The sequence below is a fragment of the Python bivittatus genome, unplaced genomic scaffold (assembly GCF_059951505.1).
Source record: "Python bivittatus isolate LINGU-HERP-01145 unplaced genomic scaffold, Pbiv_v1 ctg000850_np1212, whole genome shotgun sequence".
Lineage (NCBI taxonomy): Eukaryota > Metazoa > Chordata > Lepidosauria > Squamata > Pythonidae > Python > Python bivittatus.
The window spans coordinates 7091627-7106618 of NW_028277112.1; the positions used below are offsets into that span (position 1 = coordinate 7091627).

Below are 14992 nucleotides of genomic sequence, written 5' to 3' on the forward strand. Positions count from 1 at the left end.
TCATACAAACATTTTAACCTGAGCACCCATTAATAGGACAAATGTATGTGCTGCTATAGTGCTACGTGGCAGTACGTAGATGACCTTGCTTAGCTTGGAAACTAAGCAGGTTCAGAACTGATAAATGCTTGGATGGAAAATTCAGGGAATTCCAGAGTTGCAGTCTACACTGTAAAAATCCCAGTCAAAAAACACCCCAGAAGATGACAACACAAATCACACCTATATTTTGCCAAGGAAACACAATGGACATGTCCACTGTCAAGCTTGATTTGAAGACGACTTCACTTTTATGTATTTAATTTCCTAGGAGAAATTGTCTACACAGAGATTGCTGTTCTTGTTCATTCCATAAGCAAATTTTGTATTTTGAGTGTTGTGGCCCCAACACAAAACAGCTGCCACAAATACATCTATTTATCATTATCTAAGCCCTGACTTCCTCTTATACAAATCTTTGTACTGATCAGATATTATATACAAATCTTTTCACAGCTATCTATGTCTGTCTAGTCATGGTTCATGTCAGGTTCAGCCCAAGAACAATGACAAAATAGTCCAGTCCAGTGTAGTTCCTTTATTGCTTACACACTATAGACACAATCTCTCCAGACTAAACCTATCCTAAAGCTACCACCAGATATATCCTGTCAGAGTCTAGGGATGGGCTAGCCTCAGCCTCTTCTTCTCACCATCCTGCTGCGGATTGAGAAAGTGCTTGCCTTGTCCCTTCCTCTGGAATGTACCCCCTCCCTCCTGACAGCCTTGATCTCTCATACCAGTCTCCTCCTCGCCTATGCCTTCCATTATAGTTCACCAAATTATTTCAGTGTGCTGGGTTCCCATGTTACACTGAACCACTGGTACAATATGCTAGGACAAATTGTGATTGGCTAGTATGCTTGGCAAGTTCTGGAAATGCAGCCTTCAAGGGCACATTGGTTTTCACCCAAACAAACCCAAGTCTTTAACACAAATGCATACTTTCCCCCAAAGGATATTGAAAATAAATGCAATTTTTTCATATACTGTACATTATTTCTTATTTTTTATTTCAGTAAATGGAATGGTATATGACTGAAAATGCTTTTGCATTTGACCTTAATACATCTTAAGAAAAAAGTAAAGTTTGAAGTAAAACAAACAGTTATCCATTATAATTAAAATTTAACACTGAGTAAAACAAAACATTTTATCAAATTTTGGAATTTAGGGAAGGCATACTCAGATCTTTTATTTGTCTCAATTCACATAATTAGCACTGCAATGAAACTATAAGAAATGGGTAATTTTGATTTGGTTCTGTTAAAATACTGGTTTGAAAGCACTACATCATTTAAAAATATTCCCTTTATCATTCGACACTGAGAGCTAACCTTTTTGAGTATTTGCAGAGTAAATACAGTAGCCTCCCCTTTCAAATGTAATTTACCTTAATTGGATATTAGCTCTGTTCCATTTTCTCCATTAACCAACTTCTCTTTAATCACAGAGGCTTTTACTGAAGTTTGAGTACATTTATTTCAATATTTTCCATAAAACCTCTTTATGTTATCTTGTAACTCCCAAACAGAGCTGTATTGAGACTGGAAACAAAAGAATTTAATCCTTTCAGAATGCACGTTATCTGTTTCACATTGCCAGTGGCTGTGGGTGTACTAGAGGATACATAAAGGAAACTAATAATTCTACAATGATTTGATATTGCATAATCCTGTTACACAACTCTGAAAAAGCAGTTTCAGTAATTAGCAGCATGCGTTACATATCATTTCTTTCGTGTTGTTAAGACAGATCGTGAGACGACCTGTACATAGTAACCTGTCATTTAGGGCAGGTTATATATAACGGAGTTGGATCTACAAGGGCTGAGTTCATGCATAACAGTAAACCAGGACTTTTAGCCCATGGTTTACTAAACCATGTTCTGATTTGTTAAGCTAAAAACAAAATCACTTCCTCTCCCCATAGAGCTCTTTTCCAGGTTACAGAAACAGATGTTGGGTTGGATTAAACTACATGTAACCAAAATGTATGTTATACTAAATAAAACAAGTTTTTATAAATAGTTGCAGACAGTATTGTCATAAACTTAAATGTGTGTTATGGCACCTTACAGTTTAAGAAATATAGACTGATAGCTCATAGTAAGGTAGAAAGCCATGGTATGCTTCATCACTGTTTACTGAATAATCCACAATTGGCTTGGTTCATGTAACATGCTAAACCAAAACATATATTAAGGCTTACTCTGATGCATGAAATAGATCATAGTATTTTGGACTGATAATGCAGTGTCTCTCTCTTACACACACACACAAACACACACACACACACAAATAAGGTGGTATAAAATAATAATAGAATGATGCAACTCAAAGTGCATATATCAACTCAACATGCCAATTTATTAGCAAAACTAAACTCTTGCTGAGCTTGTACCTTTAGATTTTTCTGACCACACTGATTAAAACAATTTTCCAATAAATATTAGATGCACATTAAAATTACTCCACAGCACATAGTATTGAACAGTGGACGGTTCTGTAAGAATTATTTCTAGAGATACAGACATATTAGTCTTTTAGAAAAAGCAGTCAAGTCTTTTGGCATTTTAAGAATTAACAAATTTTGGTACAAATTTCTTCATCTGGTGCCTCTTAAGTTCTGCAATATCAGATTTTGTCCCTAACCAGTACAGCTAATGATACTGTTGTCTGCAAAGTAACAGGAATTGTGCAAGGACAACACAATGGGGATAGAGTAATCAGAGACCATAATAAAATCCCTTTTGTGATTAGAAGAAAAAGCCAACCTCATCTCCTCAAAGGCTAAATGAAGGTCTTGATACTCAAAGAATTTGTAAAAATTGCATAAAATTGCAGCCTTTTTAAATGCTGTTTTAGTATTGAGCGTACCAAAAAATTAAAAACATAGAACAGAACACTGTCAATAGTTCCAAGGTTTAAATCAAGATGTGTATTTTTGTTGTTGTTAACTTCTGATCTTACTTCAGAAACTGAGAGACTAAAAGCTTCAAAACAATTTTAAAGCACCTCTTAGTGACAAGCACAGAAGTCTGACATTTCTTCACAGGAAATGTTCCAGTACAAAAAGTTTAATTCTGACATTTAGAGTATTAACATTCTTCTTATTCCCATAGAACAAGAGTAAATAGCAAAGTTATTCTTCATAACAGATGCCTGTGGGACTTAAAAGATGTAGGGTAAACATAAAAAGAACACCTGCCATGTTCAGCAAGGCCTAGCTGTATGTGAAAGTTCCCATGCACAGACATTGTAGGTCCAACTATGCAACGTCACATCCTCTGGATGTGGTGGACTTCAACTTCCATAATTTCCAGACTGGATTATTGGCTAGATAATTACAGAAATGAAGCCTAATCCATCTGAAAAAAATCAAATTATATGAACATTCCCACTGCTTAATGGCTATACTGGTTTTACTAGTTTTAATCCATTTGATCAAGATTTCATTAAAGAAGCTGTTAACAACCACAATATTACCCAAATGTTTCTTAGAGAATAGTATTTTTGCTTTTTAGTGTCCCTAAATTTTTAAGTGAAACATGCTGAACCCATAAAATACTATCTGCATACAGACATTTCTTTTTCTTCTATTCCCTGTTATTTTACAACTGCATGAATATATTATTTATGTTATTTAAGCATCCAAAATTATTTCCACAATATACAGTCAGGTCCAGAAATATTGGGACATCGACACAATTCTAACATCTTTGGCTCTATACACCACCACAATAGATTTGGAATGAAACAAACACAATGTGCGTTAACTGCAGACTGTCAGCTTTAATTTGAGGGTATGTACATCCAACTCAGGTGAACGGTGTAGGAATTACAGCAGTTTGCATATGTGGCTCCCACTTGTGAAGGGACCAAAAGTAATGGGACAATTGGCTTCTCAGCTGTTCCATGGCCAGGTATGTGATATTCCCTCAGTACCCCAATTACAATGTGCAGATAAAAGGCCCAGAGTTCATTTCAAGTGTGCTATTTGCATTTGGAATCTGTTGCTGTCAACTCTCAAGATGAGATCAAAAGAGCTGTCACTATCAGTGAAGCAAGCCATCATTAGGCTGAAGAAACAAAACAAACCCATCAGAGAGATAGCAAGAACATTAGGCGTGGCCAAAACAACTGTTTGGAACATTCTCAAAAAGAAGGAACGCACCGGTGAGCTCAGCAACACCAAAAGACCCGGGAGACAATGGAAAACAACTGTGGTGGATGACCGAAGAATCCTTTCCCTGGTGAAGAAAACACCCTTCACAACAGTTGGCCAGATCAAGAACACTCTCTAGGAGGTAGGTGTATGTGTATCAAAGTCAACAATCAAAAGAAGACGTCACCAGAGTGAATACAGAGGGTTCACCACAAGATGTAAACCATTGGTGAGCCTCAAAAACAGGAAGGCCAGATTAGAGTTTGCCAAACGACATCTAAAAAAGCCTTCAGAGTTCTGGAACAACATCCTATGGACAGATGAGACCAAGATCAACTTGTACCAGAGTGATGGGAAGAGAAGAGTATGGAGAAGGAAAGGAACTGCTCATGATCCTAAGCATACCACCTCATCAGTGAAGCATGGTGGTGGTAGTGTCATGGCGTGGGCATGTATGGCTGCCAATGGAACTGGTTCTCTTGTATTTATTGATGATGTGACTGCTGACAAAAGCAGCAGGATGAATTCTGCACTGTTTCGGGTAATATTATCTGCTCACATTCAGCCAAATGCTGCAGAACTCATTGGACGGCGCTTCACAGTACAGATGGACAATGACCCAAAGCATATTGCAAAAGCAACCAAAGAGTTTTTGAAGGGACAGAAGTGGAATATTATGCAATGGCCAAGTCAATCACCTGACCTGAATCCCATTGAGCATGCATTTCACTTGCTGAAGACAAAACTGAAGGGAAAATGCCCCAAGAACAAGCAGGAACTGAAGACAGTTGCAGTAGAGGCCTGGCAGAGCATCACCAGGGATGAAACCCAGCGTCTGGTGATGTCTATGCGTTCCAGGCTTCAGGCTGTGATTGACTGCAATGGATTTGCAACCAAGTATTAAAAAGGGAAAGTTTGATTTATGATTATTGTTCTGTCCCATTACTTTTGGTCCCTTAACAAGTGGGAGCCACATATGCAAACTGTTGTAATTCCTACACCGTTCGCCTGAGTTGGATGTACATACCCTCAAATTAAAGCTGACAGTCTGCAGTTAAAGCACATTGTGTTTGTTTCATTCCAAATCCATTGTGGTGGTGTATAGAGCCAAAGATGTTAGAATTGTGTCGATGTCCCAATATTTCTGGACCTGACTGTATTAGACCCAATGTATTTCAGGTTCCACAAAAATTAAAGAATATGAGTAGAGAAAGCAACCTTTCAATAAATTGAAAAGAAATCTAAATTTTAAAAGTTAATGTATGTCAACAAAAAAAAATTGTGTGTGTGCGCCTTCAAATCTTTTTTTTTTTTTTTTAACTCTTGGTGACTGCCTGGATTAGTCTCTGTGGTTTTCTTGGCAAGATTTCAGAAATGGTTTGCCATTGTCTCCTTCCTAGGGCTGAGAGAGTGACTGGCCAAAGGTTACTCAGCTGGCTTTGCACCTAAGGCAGGACTAGAACTCATGGTCTCCTAGACTGATGTCTTAGCCACTATACCAAACTGGCTCCTTATTTCAACAAAATGGGTGGGTTGATCTTCCATATTTTTAAAATAAATACTCAAGATGGATTAAAATCAAATGGATAAAAAACATCATCCATAAATAGAATGATCACTGCATGTAAACCCAGTAATATATCCTGGATTTTATATAAACATTTCTATGTTTTAACTAGATTACACTGTAGTCTATGGATTGATGTAATTTCCATTGTTCACAAGTCTCCTTTTTGAGTTACTGCTATATAAGCTTTTCTTCAGTGTTCATGTTAAGTATTTACAACCTTTAAAAAGGTTACTTTGATACAAGAATAATAGACACTAACCATAATTTCTCTAACAGAGAAGTATGTATGTGTAAGTCTACTAAATCAATGCAAGTAAGCATGTATAACTAGGCACTGCGTTAGTTATGTACAGTAATAACTGTTCAAAAGTAACCATACAATGGAAATAAGGAATCAGTACAGCAGCCTTCCCCAACCTGGTGTCCTCCAGATGTGCTGAATTATATCTTCCAGAACTCTCAATCCAAAGAGTTAAGCTAGAGCTACAATCTAACACATCTGGGGAGCCCAGCTGGAGAAGGATGCAGTAGACTGTAAAAAAAAGATTGGCTTAGCATTTGTTAATGTTAAAAGTGCTCCATGAACAAGCTGTAGTTTAAAATCCCTATGCTAAGCAAGAATATCCAATCTTTCATGTTTATAATGAAGTATATGATGAGGGCAGCAATATTTTGTAGTTTAGTGCAGCTGAATTCAAACAACCTGCTAAGTCACAGATATCATTTACAAACTACCATGGGCTGGGTTCACACAACATGCTAAGCCAAAGCTAAACATTGTTTTGCATATGCAATCCATATATATTGATCTCCAAACAAGACTTGGGTTTTTTTGGCAGCTTCATTTCAACATCAATTTAGAAAAAATGAACTGCTGATGTTATTGTTAACTGAGATGCTTGTGCATTCATACATGAAAAGAAATCTAGGAAACATATACAAGTTGTTACCATTATCTATCATTTGCTAAAAATTCACCAGCTGCTTGATCTGCTCAGTTTGTAATGACTGCCTTCTTGTTAACAGGGTTGTGCTTTTGAAGTCTTTGGGGTAAGCAGGTGCTGTTGGAATTAGGGTTTTTTGTCCGCAGGAAGATATGGCATTCATCTTATAGATATCAGAGACTGGGGAATGAGGGTTTACATGTAAAGGGGGGAGAAAGTTAGGTCTAGCCAGGGCAGTGTGATCTGAACCCCGTCTCTCTAGAATAGCATGATTTCTCCTGCTTAAGAAACTGGGAGGCATGTTTTCAATCAATTCTCTGGAACTTGAAGACAATGATGGAGATGGTGAAAGCAGCTTTTTCTTCCCTAGAAGTAATTTGCTGTCTTCTGTAACAGGGGCTAAACTAGTTAACTGTGAATCAGAACTATAGTGGTTTGCACCCAGGTTTCTTCTTTGAACAATGCTTTTCAGGGTGGAAAGGAAGCTCATATGGGTCAAATCTGAATTTTGGTCTGAAGGAACTTCACTCCGACTAGTGTCACCAAAAAGCGAATTAGAGTTTATTTCATCATAAGACATCTTTCTTGAGGCAGTTTGTTCACAGTTTTTCAAGAAATTAAGGGTATCCTTAATATCAATGCTGTGATGCCTAGTGATAAATCTCTTAGAAAGGGCTAGACTATTGATTTTAAGACACAACTCTTCTTCTGGAGTTATATCATGAAGCTCTTCTTCTAAACAAGATATTTGATTCTGATTCAAGAGTGAAGGGGAAGTCTTCATCCAAGGTTCAGAATAAATTTTGGCATTTGGCATTTGAGGACCTGTATGTGTTTTCCTTGAAGGAGAATGCTGTTCAGATGCACCTTCCTTTCTTCCAGGATGATTCAGTTCTTTGAAATTAAACAGAGACTCTTTTCTGTCGTTTGAATCTGTGGGAGGGGGCAAAGTTGTTTTAACTTCTACTTCTGATGGAGAAGTACAAGAACTTGGAAACTGAGATTCATCAATATCAGGAGGAGGCACATTTAAGAACTGCCTAGTTCTTTGCTTTCCAGATGGAGATCTGTCTTTCGTAATGATTATAACTTCTTTCCCCTTTGCTTTACAAGCATCTAGAATAACTTGTAGAGTTTCCTTATCCTCTGAATTCACTGAATACAGAAGAACTGAGTTTCCTGAGTGGTCTTGTAAACTTAAATCAGCTCCACTTTTAATGAGTAAAGAAACCACTTCAGGGCCAGCTTTCTGCAAGCAGGCATGCATCAAAGCTGTCTTTCCAGTTTTGTCCTGTATGTTTGGATCTGCATTATTTTCCAAGAGGTATTTCACCATTTTGAATTTGCTAGCACTTTGATGGTCTACATGCTTTGTCTTACAAGCAACCATTAAAGGCGTTTCACCATGGTCATTGCTTTCATTAATGTAGGCCCCACCTTCTAACAACAATCTTGTAAGGCGAAGTCTTCTGTGATAAACAGCTTTAATCAAAGAGTTGCCATCTGATGAAAACTCTGTGGCTTCTTCCATCCTTTTTTTTTAGGTGAAGATTAGAGCAGTTGAAACGTGACCTAATTTTGAGAGAAGTTAAACAGGAAAAAGAATACAATATTAATGTAACACCTAATTATTTAAAATTTTATTTGGCAAGGAAAAAAATAAAAATAGGAGTCTTCTCTTAAACAGTTGAACCTAATTTTTTTTAATAAAAAGTAATTACATGTCTCCTACATAGATAACTAGTTTTAGGTGAACAGCAATGTCCTAGACAATTTGAACGTGAGGATCTTATGAGTAGAACTCAAGGTTTGCCCTTTAAGCCTGAGATAAAAGTAGCATCCCAGAGGACAAGGTCAATTAGCACAACCCCATTCCCCTTAGACCTGTGATCATACAGAAGATGGAATAAAGGCATAGACAGGTGACATCTGATAAACCCCTAATTATTGGGACCGGTTGTTTCTCCCCAGCTGTTCTTTTTCAATAGTCCTTTTTTACATGCATTGCAATCTTGCAGCTGCCATCTTGACTCTTCTGAGCCACCCTCCCTGCAGACACCCCTGGCATGTTCTGAACATTGCAACTGTGCCTACCAACCCAAAAAGGTTAGACACCCTGGCTCTAATCTCAGATTGCCTTCTACCTTTGCAATAAAGTCTGAAGTAAAAGTAGGTTTTTAAATATATATTTACCCTTACAAACATGTGGATAGAAAGTAGTAGAACTGAAAATATCTTAGAATAGAGAAATCACTCTCTAAAAACAGCAACAGAAGAATGCTTAACTACTTCTCTGCTAAAAGAATTAATCCTTCTAAAATTCATTTTCTTTAAAAGAAGCCACTGGAGCAAGTACAAAGTGCAGAAAATAAAATAAGGAATCTGAAATATCAGACAACTGTCACTCCCACACAGCATCCATCTTTAATATTTGGGATTGTAAGAACCATGGTACTCCGTTCCCAATGAAAGCAACGCTCACTGAAACCAAGGTAGGTTCAAAGGAAAGTTCATTTATTGGAAAGTAGTAAACAGCTCTAGAAGCATTGCTGGAACTGAGTCTCGCACGTGCCAAAACTTAGTTTTACCTCACTCCCATTTCACCCCCCCCTTCTGTCTTAATTCTCTTAAGGTTCTTAGGCAACTGTAGTTGAACTGTAACAGGGTTAATGACTCACTGTATTGCAAAAGGTCCCACAAACTTGGGTCCTAATTTCCTCAATGTTTGTAGTGTTCTGAGATACTTAGTTGATAAATACACTTTGTCTCCCACTTTCCATTCCTTTTCAGGGGAGCGCTTGTGATCTGTGTGTTTTTTGTAATTCTCCCTGGCATCTTGTAACGCCATTTTAATTATCGGCCAAGTATCTGTCATTTTTTTGATCCATTCGTCTGCTGGGGCCACTTGAGTGGATTCCTGGGGAAGTTCTGGGATTGAGCAGGTATCTTCGGTGTCACCCTGTTTGGGAAACTCCACACACGCCACTGCTAGTACTGACCTTGGTGTGTCACTAATTCCCTTTGGGACTCTGTAATTACCATCCTGAAATTTCAGGCTCCCCACTTTCCAATCCACCTTGGGATTCCTTTGCTTTAACCAGGATAGGCCCAGTACTAGAGCATGGCCAGCAATCAGAGCTACTAGGAACCTTAAGGTTTCTCGGTGAGTCCCAATTCTCATCTCGATTGCTTCGGTATAGAATTCTACTGGGCTCCCTCCCACCTGCGGCCTGTCCAACTGCATAAAAACAACAGGGTTTCCTAGCTTCTGCACCCTTAGTCCAAGTCCATTCACAATAACCGGGTTGATTAAGCAACGTGTGCACCCAGAGTCTATTAACACAGTCAAATCCACTCTGCGGTTAGTCTTTAATGCCCTCAGTCTCACCCCAACCATCATGGGATTGCAAGCCCCAGTCACCATTAAGTCTTCATACCCTGAATCATCTGCCCGCTTTGGGGCATATTCTAAAGCAGGTGGCTGGAGTTTCCCACCGGTTGATGCTCATCCTTGGAGAAGTCACTCTCCACCAACAATGGGACTTGAGACTGCTCTTCTGCTCCCGAAGCAGCTGTTCCTCTTCTTTATAGCTTGGGAACTTTCGGTGGTTTCCATGCCTGCTTGCTTCTCAGTGTGGTTGGCGGGAGTTGGTTTTGAGGCCAATTCACAGCGCACTGCCCCACTTCTCCGCACTTGAAACAAGAGCGCTTCCCTGTCCTTGATTCTGGCTGCCTTCTTTTTGCCTCCAGCCTGACCTTCTTGTTATTGGCCCTGATGAACTTGGGGGGCGGAGTTCGGGTGCCTGCGCCTTTTCTTTTTATAGACATCCAATCAGTCTCCACTGTCCCTGCAAGGCTGAACCACTCCTTCAGGGTTTTGGGGTTGCCCTGGCTAGTGAGTGCTTCAAAAGGTCAGGTTGTAACCCCTACCAAAAACACTGGATCTTCAATGCTTCAGGCCAGTCTTGGAGTTTCCTGGCTAGCCACCTGAATTCCAACACGTAATCCAATACCGTTCGATTACCTTGTTTAAATTGCTCGATGCTCGCCTTTGCCCTTACAACAGCGAAAGGGTCCTCGAAGCGCTCATGCAGAGCACTCATGAAATTGTTAACATTTGTTAACTCAGCCACTTCAGCCTCATGCATCTCCACCACCCATTCCACTGCTTGGTCTTCAAGGAAATATGACACATAAGCCACTCTCTCAACATCATTTCAAAATAGGGGCCCACATCTCTCCATGCAAATTCTTCCTTGTGTCAGAAAACATGCCAGCTGACCTGGGTTCCCCCTGAACTTCATCTTCAGCCCCCACTGCCATAACAGGTTTCCTTCCTCTCAGTTGCTCCTGTTTGGGGCCATCATCTCCTGGGTGCCAATTCCTCACCTGCTTCCTCACTGTCCCCAGAATTCATTTGGGAGTCCCCACGTTGACGGTCTCGGTCTCAGCTGCCCAGTATTTTCCCTAGCATCCTTTTCAATGACTTCAGTTCATTCATCATGGAATCAAGCTTGGCTTCCACTTTATCCATATGAACCCCCAATACCGTGACTTGGGATTCCGGCTCTCTCTTTCCCTCCGAATCTTGATCCTCCCCTACTTCGTCGTTGATTCCCACCAACCACTTCGGCTTGGAGGCCTTTTTGCAGGACGAGGCAACATCCAATTTTTGCACTGACCCAGACTCTTGGGATCGAGTCCATCGCCTGCCCAACTGCTGTTTTTTAGGTCTCATTGCCAGTTCTGCTACTAGTTTTGTCGTTTCTGATTCAAATGCTGGATCACCTACTATGCCACCAACGGCTCCAATCTCCACCTCGGTAATTTCATCTGCCATCTCTAGCTCACATGCAAATCCAATGGACTTTCCTCAGTGAACTTTCGTTCCAGGCAAAAGGTTCACCAAAAAGTTCAGTTCCAGCAATATGTAAGAACCACGGTACTCAGTTCCCAACAAAAGCAACTCTCACTGAAACCAAGGTAGGTTTAAAGGAAAGTTCATTTATTGGAAAGTAGTGAACAGCTCTAGAAGCATTGCTGGAACTGAGTCCCGTGCGCACCAAAACTTAGTTTTACCTCACTCCCATTTCACCCCCCCTTCTGTCTTTGAATCTCTCTTGCGCATGTTGAAGATTCTCTCCGGTTCTCACACTGGTACAACCTTGGACGTTCCTGAGAACCAGATAATAGTGCATCTATGCCTAATGGTTAACCTTCTAACCTTCCAACCTTCCCTCCCGTCACTGTAATGGCAGAAACAAAGCAGCAAACTAGCAGTGCATTGATTGAGAGGATTCTGATAGGGATATACAGATGTATTTAGATCTTCTTTTTGTCTTATAATATTGAAAAATAGTTCTATAATTCTAGACAAGAATTAACTAAAGGAACATATGTACCAAGGTTCACAGAACAGTGGTAGATGACACTGACCATTCTAGAACATTGACATGCTGTACAGAATTTAGAAATTACTAGGAATTACACACTAAAGTAATATTTTACAACAATCTTGATTTCTATTAATTACTTAGAATTAATTCTGAAATTTCAGTCTGTATTGTAAACACTGGTTTTAATTTTTGCATATAATCAGCATTTTTGTTTAATACTTTTCCCTCCATTTTAAATTTGGAGATAATTCCAGACACAGAGAATTCCAGTTCTCCATCTTTTCCTAAGTTTGGAGCAGGATGTGCACAAAATGGAAAATGTGTTCTATTTGAAACCTGAAACAAACCATAACTCTCCAGAACCCTGCCAAATTGTTTTAGATAAGCCGCAGGTCAGTTGAAGCAAAACCTGGAATTTTGATTTGTTCCAGGTTTTGGCCAAAACAAAATCTGGAGAGATCCTGCAATGATTTTATTGGGTGAACAGGGCAAGGCTGGTGTGTGTCTTTGACTCTCTCTCTCCCTCTTCCCATAGCAACTCCAGTGCAGCAGATCCCATCAACCTATCCACCCCCATCTTCCCAGCATGTTATTTTCCCTCCATGCCCTGCTGTTCCTCAGCTGCCACCATCTTTGGGTCTTCCTTGTTCTTCCCCTCCTCCCCAAAACCCCTTCTATTCCAAACAACTATATTTCTATCCATACCTGAACAAAGCTACCCTATCATATTCCAAGTGTGGATCAATATATCTGAAACACCCATTTTGATTCAGATACAGACCAACTGAAAGCAGCTATTCTACCTATAGAACAGTTTGTGCACAAAATGTTATATTTTATTTTATTTTATTTTATTTATCAAACTTATCCCCACCCATCTCCCCCCAATGGGGGACTCTGGGCGGCTTACAACAGATTAAAATAAATATATAGTAAATTTATAAGAAAACACATTTACACAGAGTAAAAGGAAGAAGAAAAATCTAAGAGGCTGATGGAAGTAACACCAGGCCTCTAGGGGGCTAGCCAACCCCATATCTGATGACCTCCCTCCCCACCCCAGGCCAGATGGCAGAGCCAGGACTTCAAGTCCCTCCAAAAGGCCGGGAGTGAGGGGGGCTGTCTCACCTCCAGGGGCAAGATGTTCCAAAGGGCAGGGGCTACAGCAGAGAAGGCCCGTTTTTCCCATTCTCTATTGTTATTGGAACAACAATAATGTTCTTGTGGCCATAAGGTAATTATCCAAACATTTATCTGAATGATCTGTACAGGCCTTTTTGGACATGTTTCAATAAAGGTATTTTTTCCATTGCAATCAAACAAGCTATGCTATCAATTACAGCCACTCTATATGGTAAGTTTGTACATAAAATAAAACACATTGGTGAAATGAGAATACTACTTATCTCCCCAGTTCAATGGGCTGTAGTCCATTAAAGAGTGAATATTTTGAAGTAACAGAAATATTAAATAATAATTTTTCCACATATTTTTAGCACTGATATAAGTGACTGTTATCTTTACAATATACTAACTGCCTCAATATTTTGTCACAACTTTTAGTGTGTGAGAAGAACTGTGTTGCTGAAAATGTTGTTGCTATAGTTTTAGGCCATACAATAGAGTTAATACAAGGGTAATCTCTGGGACATGCCTCGGAGGCGGCCTGGGAGTTCATGGCCACCATGGCGGCCATGGGCCTGTCCCAGATTATTCATGACCCGACTCGTGACAGTGGTCTCACCCTGGACTTGGTTTTCTTGTCAGAGCAGTGGCGAGATGATCTGAAGGGGGAGTTACATCAGCCCCCATTGTCATGGTGAGATCATGCCCTGGTGACCTTGAGATTCTCTCAAGCTACCCCCCTCCGCAGGGAGGCAGGACCTATTCAACTGGCTCGCCCCCGGCAACTGATGGACCCAATTGGGTTCCAAAGGGAGCTGGGGGTTATACCCAAGGATCTGCTGCATGGTCCAGCAGAGGCCTTGGCCACCGCCTGGAATAGGAAGGCAGCCGAAGCCTTGGTCAAGATTGTGCCCATACGACCTCTCTTGTTCCATCGAGCCCGATACTCCCTGTGGTTTACAGAAGAGTTGAGGGTCTTGAAAAAGATTAAGAGACGTCTAGAGCACCGCTGGAGGAAAACAAAGACCAAATCCGACTGGCTAGAGCTGCTATTAAGGCCTACCTTGTGGCGGTAATAGCGGCAAAATATTTCTCCGGTCTTATTGCATCTGCAGAATGCTACCTGGCAGCCCTGTTTAAGATCACTTGATTCCTTTTGGGAAAGGAGGGCCCGGTGGCTCATTTACAGGGCCATGCAGAGGAGTTTTCTGGGCATCTGGAGGATAAAATCGCTTGGATCCGTTTGCAGTTGGATTCCAAGCATGGAGCATGGTCAGTAGAGATGCCCAGTGTACAGACTTACTCTGTTATCTGGGAACAGTTTGATCCTGTTGGACCCAAGGAAGTGGACAGGGTCCTCCAGACTGTTAATGTCACCACTTGTCAACTAGACCCATGCCCCTCCTGGCTGATCAAGGCCGGTCAGGTGGTGACATGTGGGTGGGTCCAGGTGATGGTGAATTCATCCTTGAGAGGGGGTGTTCCCAGTCGTCTTTAAAGAGGTGCTGGTGCATCCCCTCCTCAAGAAACCATCCCTGGATCACACCGTACTGGATAATTTTTATCCAGTCCCCTACCTCCCCTTTTTAGGGAAGGTGGTTGAGAAACTGGTGGTGTTGCAGCTCCAAAGGATACTGGATGAAATGGATTATCTGGACCTTTTTCAGTCAGGTTTCAGGCCCGGATATGGGACGGCATTGGTCGCACTCATGGATGATCTCTGGCAGGAGCAGGATGGGGGTAGTGCATCC

At 40.5% G+C, this 14992-nt stretch overlaps 1 protein-coding gene and 1 pseudogene across 1 annotated transcript; both read right to left on the reverse strand.

The window, feature by feature from the left end:
- LOC148213757 (uncharacterized) overlaps positions 1–14992 on the reverse strand; it is a 261467-nt pseudogene that overhangs the window by 127451 nt on the left and 119024 nt on the right.
- ANKRD34B (ankyrin repeat domain 34B) lies at positions 6743–8251 on the reverse strand. The gene has a single exon (XM_007445508.3). It carries the CDS (start codon positions 8249–8251, stop codon positions 6743–6745), a length of 1509 nt encoding a protein of 502 aa, XP_007445570.2.